The following is an 18,148-nucleotide window of genomic DNA, read 5'->3' as shown; positions in this document are numbered from 1 at the left end:
TCCTGGATCAGAGTCTGGAGCTGCTGCCCCTGAGACCTGATCCAGGATCAGAGGCTGGAGCTGCTGCCCCTGAGACCTGATCCTGGATCAGAGTCTGGAGCTGCTGCCCCTGAGACCTGATCCAGGGCCAGAGGCTGAAGATGAGATGAGGTTATTAGGTGACAAACGTGCGTCTGTGTGGCAGGAGAGGAACTCTGTGTTTCTTTAATGTCTAACGACCTTTTGCGCTCGTTCAGCTGCTGAGTTTCTACGCTGGGACTCTAAAATGGGTTCGGCTTTTTATGAATTCAATGTTCACTGAAATAAAAGATGCTGTAATTGTTTCAGTATCAGTCTTTGTCTCTTTTTGTTTGTTCACTTGGGTCTGTGAAACCAATTCACTGCCATATTTAGTGTTTTATTATTATCATTTATTGTATTTTATTTACAGTCCCAAATCAAAACGAGTCATCTCAAGACCACACTCCGAGACCCAACGACTCCTCCATGAGCAGCAGCAAGGTGCAATATCTATAATAATAATATCTACATGTACATAGAGTGTTAATCTAGTTCATCTTGTGCACACAGTGGCAACGAAAACACACGAGGCTGCATAAAATCCAGATAACGAGAAATGAAGAAACTCGTGAGCAAAGCACTCAACAACAAACAGAACATATATAGATACAGCCTAAACATGTGCTTGGTGTGTTTGATGTTTCATGGTGAGATCTTCAATCACACACACACACACACACACACACACTGAAAGAGTCATTAGGTGAACCAGCTGCAGGTGTGTGTGCAGGTGTGTGTGCAGGAGCTCGTCACACACACCTGCACTGAGCTTTTATTAAACCACGTGAGGATCAGAGCGGAGTTGGTTCTTTCAGTGTGTGAAAACACTCAGATTCATATTTATTTATATTTATACGCAGATATTATTGTTTTAGTGTCAAAGCATTAGAGAGTGAAGCACAGTTCTGTCCACAGCACATCGGTTTGCTACAGGTGTACCCAGGCCTCTGCAGGCCTCTGCAGGTGTACCCAGGTGTCTCCAGGCCTCTGCAGGTGTACCCAGGCGTCTCCAAGCCTCTGCAGGTGTACCCAGGCGTCTCCAGGCCTCTGCAGGTGTACCCAGGCGTCTCCAAGCCTCTGCAGGTGTACCCAGGCGTCTCCAGGCCTCTGCAGGTGTACCCGGGCGTCTCCAGGCCTCTGCAGGTGTACCCAGGTGTCTCCAGGCCTCTGCAGGTGTACCCGGGTGTCTCCAGGCCTTTGCAGGTGTACCCGGGCGTCTCCAGGTGTACCCGGGCGTCTCCAGGTGTACCCAGGTGTCTCCAGGCCTCTGCAGGTGTACCCAGGTGTCTCCAGGCCTCTGCAGGTGTACCCGGGCGTCTCCAGGTGTCTCCAGGTGCACGGTTTTACGCGTTTTATTGTCTGTGGAGGTTTCTCCGTGATGAAGGAGGAGATTGCTGCTGCCGTGTTCTTCGTCGCTCGGCTGGTCAACAGGTACGGACGCGTGGACAAAGACCACCGGGAACGCTTCGCCGCCGCCCTCACCGCCGTCCTCTTCGACAGCTACAAGAACCACTGGCACCCCGACGCCCCCACCAAGGGCCAGGCCTACAGGTGAGACACACACACGCACACAAAGGGCCAGGCCTACAGGTGAGACACACACACACACACACACACACACACACACCTGATTTAATGTTGATGTCGTTGTTTCTCTGCTTTGGTCCCAGTTTGATGTCATTGCTCTGCTTTGGTCCCAGTTTGATGATGTCGTTGTTTCTCTCCTTTGGTCTCAGTTTGATGATGTCATTGCTCTGCTTTTGTCCCAGTTTGATGATGTCATTGCTCTGCTTTGGTCTCAGTTTGATGATGTCATTGCTCTGCTTTTGTCCCAGTTTGATGATGTCGTCGTTTCTCTGCTTTGGTCTCAGTTTGATGATGTCATTGTTTCTCTGCTTTGGTCTCAGTTTGATGATGTCGTTGTTTCTCTGCTTTGGTCCCAGTTTGATGATGTCGTTCGCTGTTGACCCCGACCCCCCTGTTGTGTTCCAGGTGTCTCCGGATGAACCGCGTGCGTCTGCAGGACCCGGTTCTGCAGCGGGCCTGTGAGCAGAGCACGGTGCGGTACGAGGACCTGGGCCTCCCCCGAGAGATGACGGTGTGGGTCGACCCCGGAGAGGTGTCCTGCAGGTCAGACCCAGTTACACGACAGATCAGGGCTCAGGTTACACTGCGGAGCTGCAGTTTTACCTCAAACGTCGAAAAGAAAACTGTTTAAATGGTACACCTGGAGACACCATGGTACCTACTGGCCCCTGTACCAGCTCCTCTCATAGTAAAGTCCATTACAGTGGAAGGAGCCCATTGGTGCTTTGTTGTGTGTGTAGGGACTCTTCTCATGCTGCTGCAGAGGTTTGCTGTTATTTTCAGCAGCATTAGTGGTTAAAGACCTTTGAATGCCTTCACCGTACTGCCCCGAGCTAATCACTGTTAGCCACGTCCGCCTGTTAGCGTCTCTCCTGGATTTCTACCTTTAATATTAATTGTTACAGGTTGCATCTAATCAGAAAATAGAACTTTTGTAACAACCTCCCAGGGACGGCAGATGAACATGAGCCTGTACGGATAAATGTGGCTCATTTACATGAGACTTTGTTTCTCCTGTTAATTAATGTGCGTTGTCTCTTTTTTAATAAATAGATAAAAGAACACGGACACTGTCAGAGAAAAACAATAGACTGGGCATCGAGTTTACGGTTAAAAATGAGAAGAAGTAAATTGAATAAAAATAAACCTCAAAGAGAAAAGAAAAGTTTAAATGAGTGAGTTTGATGCAGTAAGTCATAAATAATGAACTCTTAAGGGTTCATGTCCAAAGTGAGTGAGTTTGTTTTGCTGCTACGAAGCGATTTATTATTTCTATTATTTAGCGTTTTGTTTCACGCACTTCTCCCCAACACGATTATTTTGTCTCTTTCTGTCGATCCAACAAATAAACGCGGTTAAGAGTCTCAGTGAACGACGGTGTTGCTCTTATTTCCTGGTTCCAGGTACGGGGAACACAGCGCTCCCTTCTGCGTCTCGGTGGTGGACAAAAACCGGCGCGGGGACGGGGAGTTCTCCCGCCGCATCCATGACGCCGTGGAGCGGGCCGGCCTCGACGTCCAATCAGGAAGCTCTTCGGATGAGGACGACGGGGACAGCGGCTCGAGCGTCGGCAGCCATTCCTCGCTTTGCCTGGCGGTTCCAGTGCCGCTCGCCAACCCTGAGCCCAAAAGCATCCCCACAGTGAGCAACCCCAACAGCGTCTACAGGGTAGGTCCAGCACGCTTCAATCTCTGTGGCTTTAACCGTCGAAAGGTGAGTTTCCACCGTGGTCGACAAAAACGATTTAACACAAAAAGATGCAAAATGACTTAAAATAGATGCAAAACCACCACAAAAAGATGCAAAATGACTAAAAATAGATGCAAAACCACCACAAAAAGATGCAAAATGACTAAAAATAGATGCAAAACCACCACGAAAAGATGCAAACTGACTATAAAACAGATGCAAAACCAGCACAAAAAGATGCAAAATGACTAAAAATTGATGCAAAACCAGCACAAAAAGATGCAAAATGACTACAAAAAGATGCAAAATGACTACAAAAAGATGCAAAACCACCACAAAAAGATGCAAAACCACCACAAAAAGATGCAAAACCACCACAAAAAGATGCAAAATGACTAAAAATAGATGCAAAATGACTACAAAAAGATGCAAAACCACCACAAAAAGATGCAAAACCACCACAAAAAGATGCAAAACCACCACAAAAAGATGCAAAATGACTAAAAATAGATGCAAAACCAGCACAAAAAGATGCAAAATGACTAAAAATAGATGCAAAACCAGCACAAAAAGATGCAAAATGACTCAAAATAGATGCAAAACCACCACAAAAAGATGCAAAATGACTCAAAATAGATGCAAAACCACCACAAAAAGATGCAAAATGACTCAAAATAGATGCAAAACCACCACAAAAAGATGCTAAATGACTCAAAATAGATGCAAAACCACCACAAAAAGATGCTAAATGACTAAAAATAGATGCAAAACCAGCACAAAAAGATGCAAAATGACTAAAAATAGATGCAAAACCAGCACAAAAAGATGCAAAATGACTAAAAATAGATGCAAAACCACCACAAAAAGATGCAAAACCACCACAAAAAGATGCAAAACCACCACAAAAAGATGCAAAATGACTAAAAATAGATGCAAAACCAGCACAAAAAGATGCAAAATGACTAAAAATAGATGCAAAACCAGCACAAAAAGATGCTAAATGACTAAAAATAGATGCAAAACCAGCACAAAAAGATGCTAAATGACTCAAAATAGATGCAAAACCACCACAAAAAGATGCTAAATGACTCAAAATAGATGCAAAACCACCACAAAAAGATGCTAAATGACTCAAAATAGATGCAAAACCACCACAAAAAGATGCAAAATGACTAAAAATAGATGCAAAACCACAACTCCAACTTCCACTTCCTGAGTTTTAACCTGTTTTTATCTGCAGCACCCTTTAAAAGATAACGTGAAAACCTGCTGAATCCTTCACTTTTACTGTTTTGTTATAAATAACCACTTCCTGTTTCCTGTCCGTCCCCAGTTCAGCGAGTTCTCTCCCGGTGCACCTCAGGCCTGGCTTCGGGAAAAGCGGCGGCCCTTCGCCGGGGACGCGTTCCCGCCTCACCCTCCCTCCGGGGGTCCGACCCCCCAGTTCTCCGGGCAGAAGGGGTTCAAGTCCTACGGCGCCACGTTCACCTTCGCCGGGCCACGTGTGGACAAGTACCACTGGGTCAGCAAGTCCCGGTCCTAGAGCGAGCCGGACCTTCGACCCACACCCTGGAGGTGATGGGCACCATGGCCCCGGGTCAGAGCCTCTGTGACCCCGGGTCAGAGCCTCTGTGACCCCGGGTCTCAGAGCCTCTGTGACCCCCGGGTCTCAGAGCCTCTGTGACCCCCGGGTCTCAGAGCCTCTGTGACCCCCGGGTCTCAGAGCCTCTGTGACCCCCGGGTCTCAGAGCCTCTGTGACCCCCGGGTCTCAGAGCCACTGTGACCCCCGGGTCTCAGAGCCACTGTGACCCGTTTAGATTTAAAAAAAGAAAAAAAGTGTGGACCGTGTCTTTAAAGGTTAAAAGTGACTCTTTGTTTGTGTGTGTTTAAAGTGTTTGTGGTTTAAAGTAATGCTGTTTAAGCAGCTTTTTAAAGGTGAAATATTCAATGTTTTTAAATGATTCTCGTCTAAATGTGGTTTTTTAACTAAAATAAGTGAATAAAGTAACATTGAACTGTCATTGAAAAGAAATAAATCCTTTGAACTCGCAAAAGTGTTTTGGTTTTGTTTCTTAACCAAAAAACGATGTTTGCAAGAGAAAATATGACGTTCAGAAGCTGCGTGAGAGGACGATCATTCATTCATTCATCTTCAGCCTCTTGTCGCTGTCGGGGTCGTGGGGGGGCTGGAGCCGATCCCAGCTGACATCGGGCGTGAGGCGGGGTCCACCCTGGACAGGACGCCAGTCTATCACAGGACACATAGAGACGAACAGAGACAGACAACCATTCACACCTACGGGTGATTTAGAGTCATCAATGAACGGATCAGATTTATAAAGTAACGTTTCCTCATCCGGACAAAACGTCAGAGCTTTGCAATTAGTCAAGAACTTTGAAAAGTACGGCGGTCGACCGTAGAGCTTCACGGGGACGAGACACAAACAAAAGCAAACCGGCCTCGTGCACAAACAGGTTTGTTCAGTGGCTTTTGAAGCCTGGATTCAGTCCACTTCACATACGGAGAAGGTAAAGACCACACAATGACGTATTTAGGATTTACAGACTCGATAATTCCCCCGTGAGCACAAAGTTCCCTTTAACAGACAAACAGACGCAGATCTGTGGAGGACGCACGTCCGTCTGCGGAACAGAAGAGAGAAAAGACAAAATGAGACACTTCAGAGATGAAAGCAACCACTAAAGTTACAGTGACTATATCTGTAGTAATGTGAATATGACTCATCTTATGGCGGTTAATACAGCAAAATAGAGAATAAATAGCAGAATTGTGAGTCCACAGGTGACTCGGCTGGGAACCGGCGGGTCGCAGGCTCGAGTCCCTGCGTGAACTGGTGGCTGGAGAGGTGCCAGTTCATCTGTTGAGCAAGGCAACGAAGCCCCAAATGCTTGGGGCGCTGATCCATTGAGAGACCTGCACACAGGACCAGGGCAGCAGGCACCACCACCATCAGCAGAGACCTGCACACAGGACCACGACAGCAGGCACCACCACCATCAGCAGAGACCTGCACACAGGACCACGGCAGCAGGCACCACCACCATCAGCAGAGACCTACACACAGGACCACGGCAGCAGGCACCCCCACCATCAGCAGAGACCTACACTCAGGACCACGGCAGCAGGCACCCCCACCATCAGCAGAGACCTACACTCAGGACCACGGCAGCAGGCACCACCACCATCAGCAGAGACCTACACTCAGGACCACGGCAGCAGGCACCACCACCATCAGCAGAGACCTGCACACAGGACCACTGCAGCAGGCACCACCACCATCAGCAGAGACCTGCACACAGGACCACAGCAGCAGGCACCACCACCATCAGCAGAGACCTACACACAGGACCACGGCAGCAGGCACCACCACCATCAGCAGAGACCTGCACACAGGACCAAGGCAGCAGGCACCACCACCATCAGCAGACCTGCACACAGGACCACGGCAGCCGGCACCACCACCAGGAGAGAAGCTCAGAGGATCAGGAACAAATAAATAAATCGGGGGATGATTTCAGAATTCTATTTTTGTGGATGAAGAAAATGACCAAAGATAAAATAACATAGTATGATTAAAACTAAACTTATAAATGACATTAAAGCAGAGCTGGTGGTTTGTGTGTTGTGTCATCAGGAGGCTGCATGTGTCTGTCCCTGCTTTGTTTCCGTTATTACAAAAGAATCTGCGCACATTTCACTATTTGAAGATTCTCCACACATTATTTTTTTTATTCACCGCTGAAAATAGAAGATAAATACCAAATATGATCCGTTTCCATGGCGTTAAAACGCCTCAAAGACCCGAGAATCGATTAGAAATATCAGTAAATACATAACAAACAGAGGACGTTCCCCCGGTCCGTCATCACTGCGTCACACCGAGCAGCCAATCACAAGCGTCTTTACTCGCACGAGAGCGCCGAGTGTCCAATCACAGTCGTCCTCACAGCGACGTCACCCAGCTCACGCTCACATCCGGTCGTATATATGTCGCCACGAGTTAGCGGCGAATTTGGAGAGAGTCCATTTTGAGCAGCGAGTCGGCGTCTCCGTTATTCTTTATCCCGCTTCAAAGTAAGAACACCTTTGTTTCCTCTCCGGATCTTTAATCCGGGTAAAGTTTAAACTTCCTCCGCGCGCCGCGGGTCTTTCCTCCGCGGTTGTTTCCCGTCGTTTCTTCCGGTTTTGTGTGTTTTCTTGTTAGCGCTTAATGTTGCTAGCTGTTAGCTCTGTGTTAGCTGCGTCCGTTAGCCGCGGGGACGCTAAACCCGTTATTGCGCTTATTTATTTCACTCTTTCAGCGGTTTTAGCGCACTTTAAGACATTTGAGCGTAATGCTGATTATTTGGGGTGTATTCTTTGCACGTACGCGGGTGTTTTTACCGGTGGTTTTGGTGTTTTTACCCAGCGGTGAGCCCGCTCACTGTTAGCCGGGCCTGCAGCACTCTGAGCGGCAACAAGGCAGAGCGCGCTCCGCTGCAGCACCGGAGCCGCGTTTACGCTTCTTTTTGTTCCATAACAAAGACTTCACATGCAAACACACATGCACAACACACCGCTCTCACAATATTCACCTAAATGTACTTTAATCTTTACGAAAATGTGCTCAAGCTGTGCACGTTTGTTTGCGCAGCACGTTTTTCAACAATGCTGCACATAAAACACGAAAAGCATCGGAAATAAACACAATAAACGAGCTTTTAGATGTAAAATAGTTACAAAAACTGAATAATAATGTTAAATAAAAGCAACAGCACCAGATGAACAGTAAATGTGCCTTTAGTTCCGTGATTTTATGAATAAATCGCATCAGAAACGAACTGAACTGATTTGTTTCCTCAGAATCTGCTGAGTAAAGAAAACACACACAAATAAACCCAAATATTCTCCTTTTCTTTATTTATCACAGGGATAAAGAACAATAGTCTCAAATTCTCTAATTTTAATGTTTTAAAGGTTTGAAAAGTGCCTGAATTTTGGATAAATGAGTTGAAAACGTTTAATTTTATCCACATTTCCTTCACAACAAATAGTTTTAGAACATAAATGTGATTTAAATGATTTTCCTTCTGGTATCACAATCAATTTGAGTTGTTTATAACATAACACCGTATCTTTAAACACGATTTTAGTAAAACAAAAGAGTGAAATGATTTGATTTTCAGTGTATTTATAGAAATATGTAATTTGCCTAAACCGTAAGATGCTGTAAAAGCTTAAATTTGGCCCAAGGAGAGGTGCAAGAACCCTGTTTACATAAAACATTAAAAGCATGGGAAAGAAATGGATATAAAAATGACACTTATGTATAAAATAATTACAAAGAAGTAACTGAAAACCAAGAAGATTTAAGGAATAGTAGTTAACATGCAGTATAAGCAGTTAATGCATTGTTTTGTTTACGCTTCGGTTGCAGCAGTTTTTCTATTTAGGGCAGAATTAGATAAAAACATTAACATATATATATTTATATATATACATTTCTGTATTTTGGCAGTAAAGCGTGCTGTTGCAGCTTTGTTGTCCTCCACTGAATGTCGTCCTTTAACCCTCCTGTTAATCTTAACATCCAGAAAAGATCATAATCAAAGATATTACTCGTTGGTGTTAATGTTAAACACATTTGTTGACTTTTTAAATCAAACACAGAACCACAAACGCTTTCTTCTACCTACAGCGTAACGCGACTATGGGAATAGAATAACTTTAATGATCCCAGACTGGGAAATGATTTAGTAACAGCAGCAGAGGATTGGCAAATAAAACACTTTGTACAGAACATACATAGAATCTGATATATACATAGTGTATATATACAGTTCAGTGTGCTATAAACAATAATATATACAACAATATATGCAAAATATACTGTAACAATAATAATATATACAACAAAACAGTAGAGAGCAGAGTTCTGTGTCAATCAGAGGTGAGAGATATAAATAATATACGGGACAAATTAAATATACGACTGATTTAAAAGTGGGTCAAGCTAAATTTGTTTATTTTAAAGAAAGTATAGTTCAAGTATTTTGTGTTTATAAATGTATGGAATGAAAGCTATTTGCATAATCAGGGGCAGAAGCACGTATTTGACCTCAGGAAAAACATTCTTAGCGTGAAACACCGATAAATCGGCCGATATTTGCGGTTTTTACGTGTGTCGTGTCGTCTGATGCGAGCGTCTGCGTTCACAGTAGTTTCTTGTCGTTTCCCAGCTCCGTGTAGCTGGAGACGCTTTTTTAAAGCTCATTAAATGTTCTTTTTTTAACAAGTTAGACTCGTAACATTTGTTATCGAGTCCACGTCAACGGCGGTCCGCGGTGTCGCACGCACACGCCAGCGCAGCAGGTGGCGATAACGGCGTTTGGCGGATAAATCTGTTCTTTCTTACAGATAAAATATTAAATACATTAATTTAATTCTCACGTCTTTGTTGTCGTCTCAGTCTTTAACAGAACCACACTCAGAATGGCAGATGCTGAGACTCTCCTCATGGAGACATCGGACCAGAACGGCAACGAGGGCGAGGACGACCAGAACGGCGCCGAGCAGGAGCTGATGGCCGGCGAGGAGGAAGACTGTCTGGACGCCCAGGGCGAGGAGGAAGCCCTGGAAACCCTGGACGCCCAGGACAACGGCGCCGACGGGGGCAAGATCGACGCCAGCAAAGGCGAGGAGGACGCCGGGTGAGTGCGACCGCCAACGGTTACATTTGGATCACACACAGACGACAGGAAATAAACAGTTAAAGGACTCTTAGTTGTGACACGAACAGTTAAAGGACTCTTGGTTGTGACATAAACAGTTAAAGGACTCTTGGTCGTGACATGAACAGTTAAATGACTCTTGGTTGTGACATGAAACACTTAAAGGACTCTTAGTTGTGCAGTAAAGTGAGAAATAAACAGTTAAAGGACTCTTGGTTGTGACAAACACTTAAAGGACTCTTGGTTGTGACAAACACTTAAAGGACTCTTGGTTGTGAAATAAACAGTTAAAGGACTCTTGGTTGTGACACAGACAGTTAAAGGACTCTTGGTTGTGACACAGACAGTTAAAGGACTCTTAGTTGTGACAGAAACACTTAAAGGACTCTTGGTTGTGACAAACACTTAAAGGACTCTTGGTTGTGACAAACACTTAAAGGACTCTTGGTTGTGAAATAAACAGTTAAAGGACTCTTGGTTGTGACACAGACAGTTAAAGGACTCTTGGTTGTGACACAGACAGTTAAAGGACTCTTGGTTGTGACACGGACAGTTAAAGGACTCTTGGTTGTGCAGTAAACAGTTAAAGGACTCTTGGTTGTGAAATAAACAGTTAAAGGACTCTTGGTTGTGACACGAACAGTTAAAGGACTCTTAGTTGTGCAGTAAACAGTTAAAGGACTCTTAGTTGTGCAGTAAACAGTTAAAGGACTCTTGGTTGTGCAGTAAACAGTTAAAGGACTCTTGGTTGTGCAGTAAACAGTTAAAGGACTCTTGGTTGTGCAGTAAACAGTTAAAGGACTCTGGGTTGTGCAGTAAACAGTTAAAGGACTCTTAGTTGTGACAGAAACAGTTAAAGGACTCTTGGTTGGGACATGAACAGTTAAATGACTCTTGGTTGTGCCCTCTCACTTAACGGTCGCCCTCTGTGCTGCAGTAAGATGTTCGTGGGCGGCCTCAGCTGGGACACGAGTAAAAAGGACCTGAAGGATTACTTCAGTAAGTTCGGCGAGGTGTCGGACTGCACCATCAAGATGGACTCCAACACCGGACGCTCCCGGGGCTTCGGCTTCGTCCTCTTCAAAGACGCCGCCAGCGTGGACAAGGTGCGCCGCCACGACCCCCGCACGCGTCTCTCGCTTCTCTCCCGTGTGTCCGTTAGTGTGTTAGTGGTCACGTAGGAGCAGAAACACGACGAGCAGCTGCAGCTGTGTTCGTCTTTATCGATGAAACGTAAAGATTTGATTCGGCGTTCCGTCATCAAAGCTTCAAAGTGGTGCGTGAAAAAAAAGCGTTAGCATAAATTCCCCGTTTTATTTATTTAGTTTCTTTGGTTTTAGACGTATTTGTTTCATCTTAAAGTGTAATTCAGACAGTTTTTTTTCCTGTAACAACTATTAAGGTAGAAATCCAGGAGAGATGCTAACAGGCGCACGTGGCTAACAGTGGTTAGCTCGGGGCAGTCAGTGAAGGCATTCAAAGGTCTTTATTAACCACTAATGCTGCTGAAAATACACACGCAACGCAATTACACTTTGAGTAACCTTTAAATACACAAAAGACTAAAATAAATTAAATATATATACGTTTATTTCAAATGCGTAAATGAAAATAAACGGTGATTAATTCAATGGTAAATAATGAAACGAGCACATTTGTGTGTTGCCACAGTAATGCTCAGCACGCCAATGGCACGCTCCCTTGTGATTCGTGACATCTGCGGCATATTGGCGTGCGTGTGCGTGTGCGTGTGCGTGTGTGTACTGGTCACGCAGAGCGACACTGGACTACAAAACAAATAATTTCCTAAACAAATGCATCAAGAATCTGAGCAATTGTCAAGTGCGCGTGTGTATTTCTTGGCTATACCATAAGAACCTGTTGGGATTAGATCGACGGCGGCCTCCGTTGGGTCCGTTGTTGTTTTTCCATCAAATATTTTACACATCCTTCCAGAATGTTTCCAGTTTTCAGCAGTATTAGTGGTTAAAGACCTTTGAATGCCTTCACGGTGCTTCCCCGAACTAACCACTGTTAGCCACGTCCAGCTGTTAGCATCTCTCCTGATTTCTACCTTAATAAAAACCGTCTCCATGGTTACTGATGATTAAAGTGCAGAGAAAGACCCTGGAGGAGGAGTTTACCGTGTAATTTGACTCAATATACAAACACAGAACTAGAGCAGCAGCTAAAACAAGGACGACAAAGATGAACATGTGACTGTTGTTTACTGTTTAAGTATAAAAACACAGGACAATTAAACTAAACATGTCTCAACTGAGTAAAGCTGCTTTATCTTTCCTATTTTTGGTCGTTATTATGTTTGTTTGTCCTTTTTTTTTAAAGCAATGTCAGATTTTCTCTCTTAATGTGTCTTAAAAACGTGATATTGAGTAAAACCATTAACTTTACTCAGTTAAGAAAGATGCTGAATGAGTAAAAGCCGCTTTATTTTCCCTTGTTTTGGTCGTTAATATAGTTTTTGTTGTCATATTTACTCTTTTAATGTTGTTTGGTCTCACACGTGCCTCACAGACGCTCAGGTTGCGTCTCAGATGTGATTGAAACGTGCCTCTCAGACGCTCAGGTTGCGTCTCGGATGTGATTGTAACGTGCCTCTCAGGCGCTCAGGTTGCGCCTCAGATGTGATTGAAACGTGCCTCTCAGACGCTCAGGTTGCGTCTCAAAGGGAAGATTTTCTCGTTTCCTTCCCCCTGAGCGTAAACGCGGCGCGGGGGCTTCTTCCAAACGCTGTGCTCTAACTCCGCCGTGTGTCCGCAGGTGCTGGAGAAGAAGGAACACAGACTGGATGGACGTCCCATCGACCCCAAGAAGGCCATGGCCATGAAGAAGGAGGCCGTCAAGAAGATCTTCGTCGGGGGTTTGAACCCAGAGGCCACCGAGGACGGCATCAGGGAATATTTCGGGGGGTTCGGAGAGGTCAGTTTGAACGGGTCTCACGTCTTCTGGCGGGTCGGTCGATTTGCTCATGTGTTGAAAATCCTTCCCTGTCACAGGAGTAGTGCTTTATCGCTGTGTCCCGGAGCAGAAAAATAAAATATATTTTATTTAGTTTAAACACGATCGTCACTTCTTTTGTTCCAGATCGAAACCATTGAACTTCCCATCGATCCCAAATCGAAGAAGAGGAGGGGCTTCATCTTCATCACGTACAAAGACGAAGCCTCCGTGAAGAAGTGTCTGGAGAAGAAGTACCACAACATCCAGGGAGGCAGGGTACGTACACACACACACACACACACACACACACACACACACACACACACACACACACACACACACACACACACACACACACACACACACACACACACACACACACACTCTCTCACACACACAGTCTCTCTCACTCTCACACTTTTCTATTTGTTAACGTGGAACAAGATGAAACACACACTTTTGGGAGATTTTTACTTTGTAAAAATTGACGAGTAAACATTTTAAATGTTCAGCGTTGAGACGTTCTGAATTCAGCAGCTGTGAAAGTTATTTCACGGTTCAAATCTGGACTTTTACTCTGAAATGTCTCCAAAAATGAAATAGTAAAATCTTCTTTTCCTGTGATATCTTTTATTATTATAATAACTGAACATGTGAGGAGGTAAAACAGCTCCAGTTACGTCGACCCCTGCAGTGTGTGTGTGTGTGTGTGTGTGTGTGTGTGTGTTTAACGTGCAGATATCATATTATCAGATATTAAAGTTATTAGTTATCATCAAAGCTTCTAACGCTCGGGTCGTCTGTGTGTCCTCAGTGTGAGCTGAAGATCGCTCAGCCCAAAGAGGTTTACCAGCAGCAGCAGTACGGAGCCGGGCGCGGAGGTGGCGGCGGCGGTTATGGAGGACGGGGAGGACGAGGCCGTGGAGGTGAGCAAGGTGTTGGATCGTTCTTTTTTTCATTTATACAAAACATTTACTTATTTATTAATAATATATATATAATTAATAATAAAGTAAGACTAAAGGCGTGTGCTCCGTGTCTCAGGTCAGGGTCAGGGCTACGGAGGAGCCTACTGGAACCAGGGTTACGGTAACCAAGGCTACGGCGGGTACGGGGGATACGGCGGCGGCTACGGCAACTACGACTACTCTTCTGGTTACTATGGATACGGCCCCGGATACGATTACAGTAAGTTTGTTTTTAAACAGTGATTTCCTTTTTTATTTCTCTTTTCTTTTATATCTCTTTTTTTTTTCAGTTTGCAACATTTTTACTTTTAAACAAAGCTCAAAAAATAATAAATGTAAATATATATATTTATATGTAAAGTGATGATTAAACGGTTTAAAGTGGAAATAAACAAATATAAGAGGCACAAACCTGCAGAACAGAATCCTAAACGTTTGTTTCTCTGCACTTTAAAGTGTTTAAGAATCTGAACAAACGCCGACACCAGCGGTTTTTATTGCACGTCACTGTAAACGTTTAACAATATATATGAAAATGTTCCGACACTTTCAGTTTAATATCTAAATGATAAAATAGCAGAGCAGCATTTCTGAGGGAGGACGGGAACTACGGCAACTCAGGAGGCCCAGAAAAGGCAAATTTAGATTCATTACATTTATTTATAATGAAAAAATAAAACTCAATAAAATCAAATTCACAAAAACCAAATCACTAAACTAAACAAACTGAATCATTAAGTTCAATTAATTTTCAAATAAAAATGATATTAAATAAAAGTGCATTTTTAACTTTTAATGACACTTAAACCAAAACAAACGACAAAGAACGTTTTGTCGGCTCGTTTTACTTGTTAAACTTTATTTTTTTAAATTTTTGCAGGGAATAATTTACACCGACACGAGCGGAGAGATTAAAATGGCGGCGATAATTCGAGATGATTATTACCGTAACGACGAGAAACACAATCACGTCTAAATTTATCCATCTGGCTGTCGTTTACTAGTTTAGCCACATTAGCTCCACCCCCCAGGAGCTAGGCTAACAGCACACGCTACTAGACACTTTAACCAAACGGGAGTCATTTTTTTTTAATTCCCCGTGTCTCCAGGAGAGAAGAGCAGCGTTTCTGATTTACACTGATGTTCAACACAGTCCCACGCTCAGACTGGAAAACACAGGCCCTCACGGCTCCGCATTAGCATTAGCATTAGCATCATAGTGTCTGTGTCAGAGACAGCAGGCTGGATTCAAGGCTATTTAATTATATATTAATATATATAATTATTATATATTAATTATATCCAAACAGAGCTAACGCTAACACGACGTGTTCGAAAACCATCTGTTTCAGTCGCCCGAAGAACAAACGATGGAAACACCACCACACGAATGACGGAGTTAGCATGCTAATGATGCTAATCCTGACAATACTACTAATGATCCCAGATTCGTCTTTGTTTCTAACTCCCGCTTTAAGAACAACAATATTAGACAGATAATGTTTATATATATTTATATAAATATGATGTGGTGTGTTTCCAGGACTCCGGTGACGCTGCAGCGCCACGTTTATTTAATATTTAACACTTTTCTAATGGCGCGTGTGTTCTCTGCTCCACAGATCAGGGCAACGGCAGCTACGGGAAAACTCCACGACGGGGAGCGCACCAGACCGGCTACAAGCCGTACTGATGACGACGCTGCAGCGCAAAGGTACGCCGTGACCGTGAGCCGCGGCCGCCATCTTGTTTCTCACAGGAACACAACGCTCTTAAAGCCGCAGTTCGGTTTCTGTGGACGCAGCTGCTGAACCGTAAAAATGATTCACTCTAAACGGCGGCTTCAGTTAAAAAGTAAAATGAATCAAACGGGTTATGGTTTATTTTTCATTTTCAGATGATTAAAGAAAACACCTGTAGTGTTTTTGGCGCCTGTTTCACTCACGTATTCTTTAAAGTCACGATACAATTTAAAACTTGACTCAAATGTTCAGACAGTTCTGACTAAAATAAGACAAATGTTGGGTCAGAAAATTGTGTTTTAGTCTCTTTTCAGTCTTATTATTATTTTGAATCACTATAATGAAAGTACCCAGTAGTAGCTCCGGTGGCTAACGTCTAAAGGTAGCATTAATATTGGACACATTAGCTGTAGTCTCGTGAGTTAGCATGTCGCATGAATGTTCTAAAACAGGAAGTATCGTTGCGTTATTGTCTTGTCTTCATTTACGCCCTGACGTCTCTTAAGACTCGTGGTGATTTTGTGGCGCCGATTCTCCGTCTTTTCCGTTTCTCTTTTCCGCGTCTTTTGACTTTGTTCTCAGAACAACATTAACAACAATATTGTACAGATGATTGTAAAAACGGACTAAGTTAGCATGCTAATGATGCTAATCCTGACAATACTACCAACAATCCCAGGGGGAAATTCGTTTTTGTATCAAGCTCCAGCTTTAAGAACATTAACAATATTATACAGATAATTGTAAAAACCGGACGTAGTTGGCATGCTAATGATGCCAACTAGCATGCTAATGATGCTACCTAGCCTCCGATGGGTGTGGAACACGAAGAATCAGAAATACTTAAATAATCCCAGTGGGGGAAATTTGCTCTCGTTTCAAACTCCAGCTTTAAGATCAACATTAACAACAATATAACAGATATAATTGCTAAAACTGAGGCTAGTTAGCATGCTAATGATGCTAACTTGCATGCTAATGATGTTAACTAGCCTCCTAGGGATGTGGAACATGAAGAATCAGAAATACTTTAATAATCCCGGGGGGGGGGGGGGGGTTGTTTTTGTTTCAAACTCCTGCTTTAAGAACATTAACAACAATATTACACAGATGATTGTAAAAATGGAGGCTAGTTAGCATGCTAATGATGCTAGCTTGCATGCTACTCAATTCAAAAAACTTTATTTGTCCCCGGGGGACATTCAGGGCACACAGAGCAGCAAATAACGTCAGTGCAACTATACAAAACATTTAACCTATCAACAAGAATAAAGTGTAATGATGTAAGTGCTAATGATGCTAACTAGCATGCTAATGATGCTAACTAGCCTCCGATGGATGTTGAACATAAAGAATCAGAACTACTTTAATAATCCCTGGGGCTGAACTTCAAGCTCCAGCGTTAAGAACAACAATAACAACATTATTTAACGGCTAATTGTGATAAATATTTATATTTATTTATATATTTACACATAAACGTGTTTGTGTGCAGGACTCCAGTGATCCAGTGAGACCGACGCCGGACGGCCGCGCTGGACACGACTCGACCTCTTTTATGACAGAAGACCATTTGTACAGAAAACATCTGAAATGTAACTTTTTCTTTTTTTTTGTTTTGTTTTTTTAAACCCTTTCATTTTTAGGTTTTACGTTTTTTCCCCGTTGGTGTTTTTTTTTTCCCTCTCTTCCACATTTCCACCATGGAAGTGTAATTTTTACTGTACTTTTTGGTACCTGTTTTGATTCTAATGTATTGTAAGGCGTGTATTTTACATGTTTGCTGACTTTACAGGTTGGAAATCTTGGCGCTGTAAAGGAGCTTTTTTTGACAAATAAACAGTTTTCAGTAATTTTGTTTTTGTTCAGGTTTTCGGGGCGAAAAAAAAGGGTTTTAGTTTCTTTTTGCAGCCACAAAATCCGACGACGTGGATCCTCCTCCTCCTCGTCCTGAGGTCATTTTAACTCGTGATGAACCGTAAACACGTTTCCCCGCAGCTTCAGGGGGAAACGACCACGTGCAAATGTTTAGTTTTGTCAAGTGTCACTGGGTTTGTTTTTGTTTCCTTAGAGATTTTCCGCTTCTTCCAAGTTAAATGTCTGCTTAGTTTTGTTTCTGTTGAGTTTTTGGGACGGACTTCAGCCCCTGGAGTCGCCTCAGCTCGTGTCTGCCAACTTATTAGTAATAAACATTTTCCGTTTGTAACGATTTGTGTATTTCTAATGCTTAATGTTCATTAATGGAGACTTAACTGCGTTTATTCTGCTGCTCGGACGGTCAGCGATTAACTGATTCACATTTTATTGTGAAGGGAAATCACTGATTTATGGAGATTTCTTTAATGATATCTGGTTAACACCCTTTCAAAATAAGACTTCCTGGTGAGTGGTGCTTTCTTTTGTTCAGT

General features: G+C 43.5%; 2 protein-coding genes across 3 annotated transcripts; both read left to right on the top strand.

The window, feature by feature from the left end:
- Positions 1–1,438: 1,438 nt before the first annotated feature.
- Positions 1,439–4,879, top strand: btg4 (B-cell translocation gene 4; the record flags this gene model as incomplete). The annotated part of the gene is made up of 4 exons (XM_083927078.1): positions 1,439–1,611; positions 2,053–2,190; positions 3,051–3,315; positions 4,670–4,879. The coding sequence occupies 4 exons, from the start codon at positions 1,439–1,441 to the stop codon at positions 4,877–4,879; spliced, it is 786 nt and encodes a 261-aa protein (XP_083783204.1).
- A 2,463-nt stretch (positions 4,880–7,342) lies between these two features.
- On the top strand, positions 7,343–17,946 carry LOC310956606 (heterogeneous nuclear ribonucleoprotein A/B-like). 2 transcript variants are annotated; one of them, XM_083926899.1, is made up of 9 exons: positions 7,343–7,433; positions 9,808–10,048; positions 11,007–11,175; positions 12,851–13,009; positions 13,175–13,306; positions 13,845–13,956; positions 14,075–14,218; positions 15,621–15,712; positions 17,236–17,946. In XM_083926899.1, exons 2-8 carry the CDS (start codon positions 9,831–9,833, stop codon positions 15,689–15,691), a joined length of 1,005 nt encoding a protein of 334 aa, XP_083783025.1. In that variant the 5' UTR covers positions 7,343–7,433; positions 9,808–9,830; the 3' UTR covers positions 15,692–15,712; positions 17,236–17,946. The 2 variants fall into 2 exon arrangements, with proteins under 2 accessions (XP_083783025.1, XP_083783024.1); XM_083926898.1 differs by having other exon boundaries at positions 13,845–13,965.
- Positions 17,947–18,148: the final 202 nt, after the last annotated feature.

Source organism: Echiichthys vipera (assembly GCF_963691815.1).
Source record: "Echiichthys vipera genome assembly, chromosome: 14".
NCBI classification, from domain to species: Eukaryota; Metazoa; Chordata; class Actinopteri; order Perciformes; family Trachinidae; genus Echiichthys; species Echiichthys vipera.
Note: the sequence above shows the minus strand (reverse complement) of the source record. Positions and strands in the feature narration are given on the sequence as shown.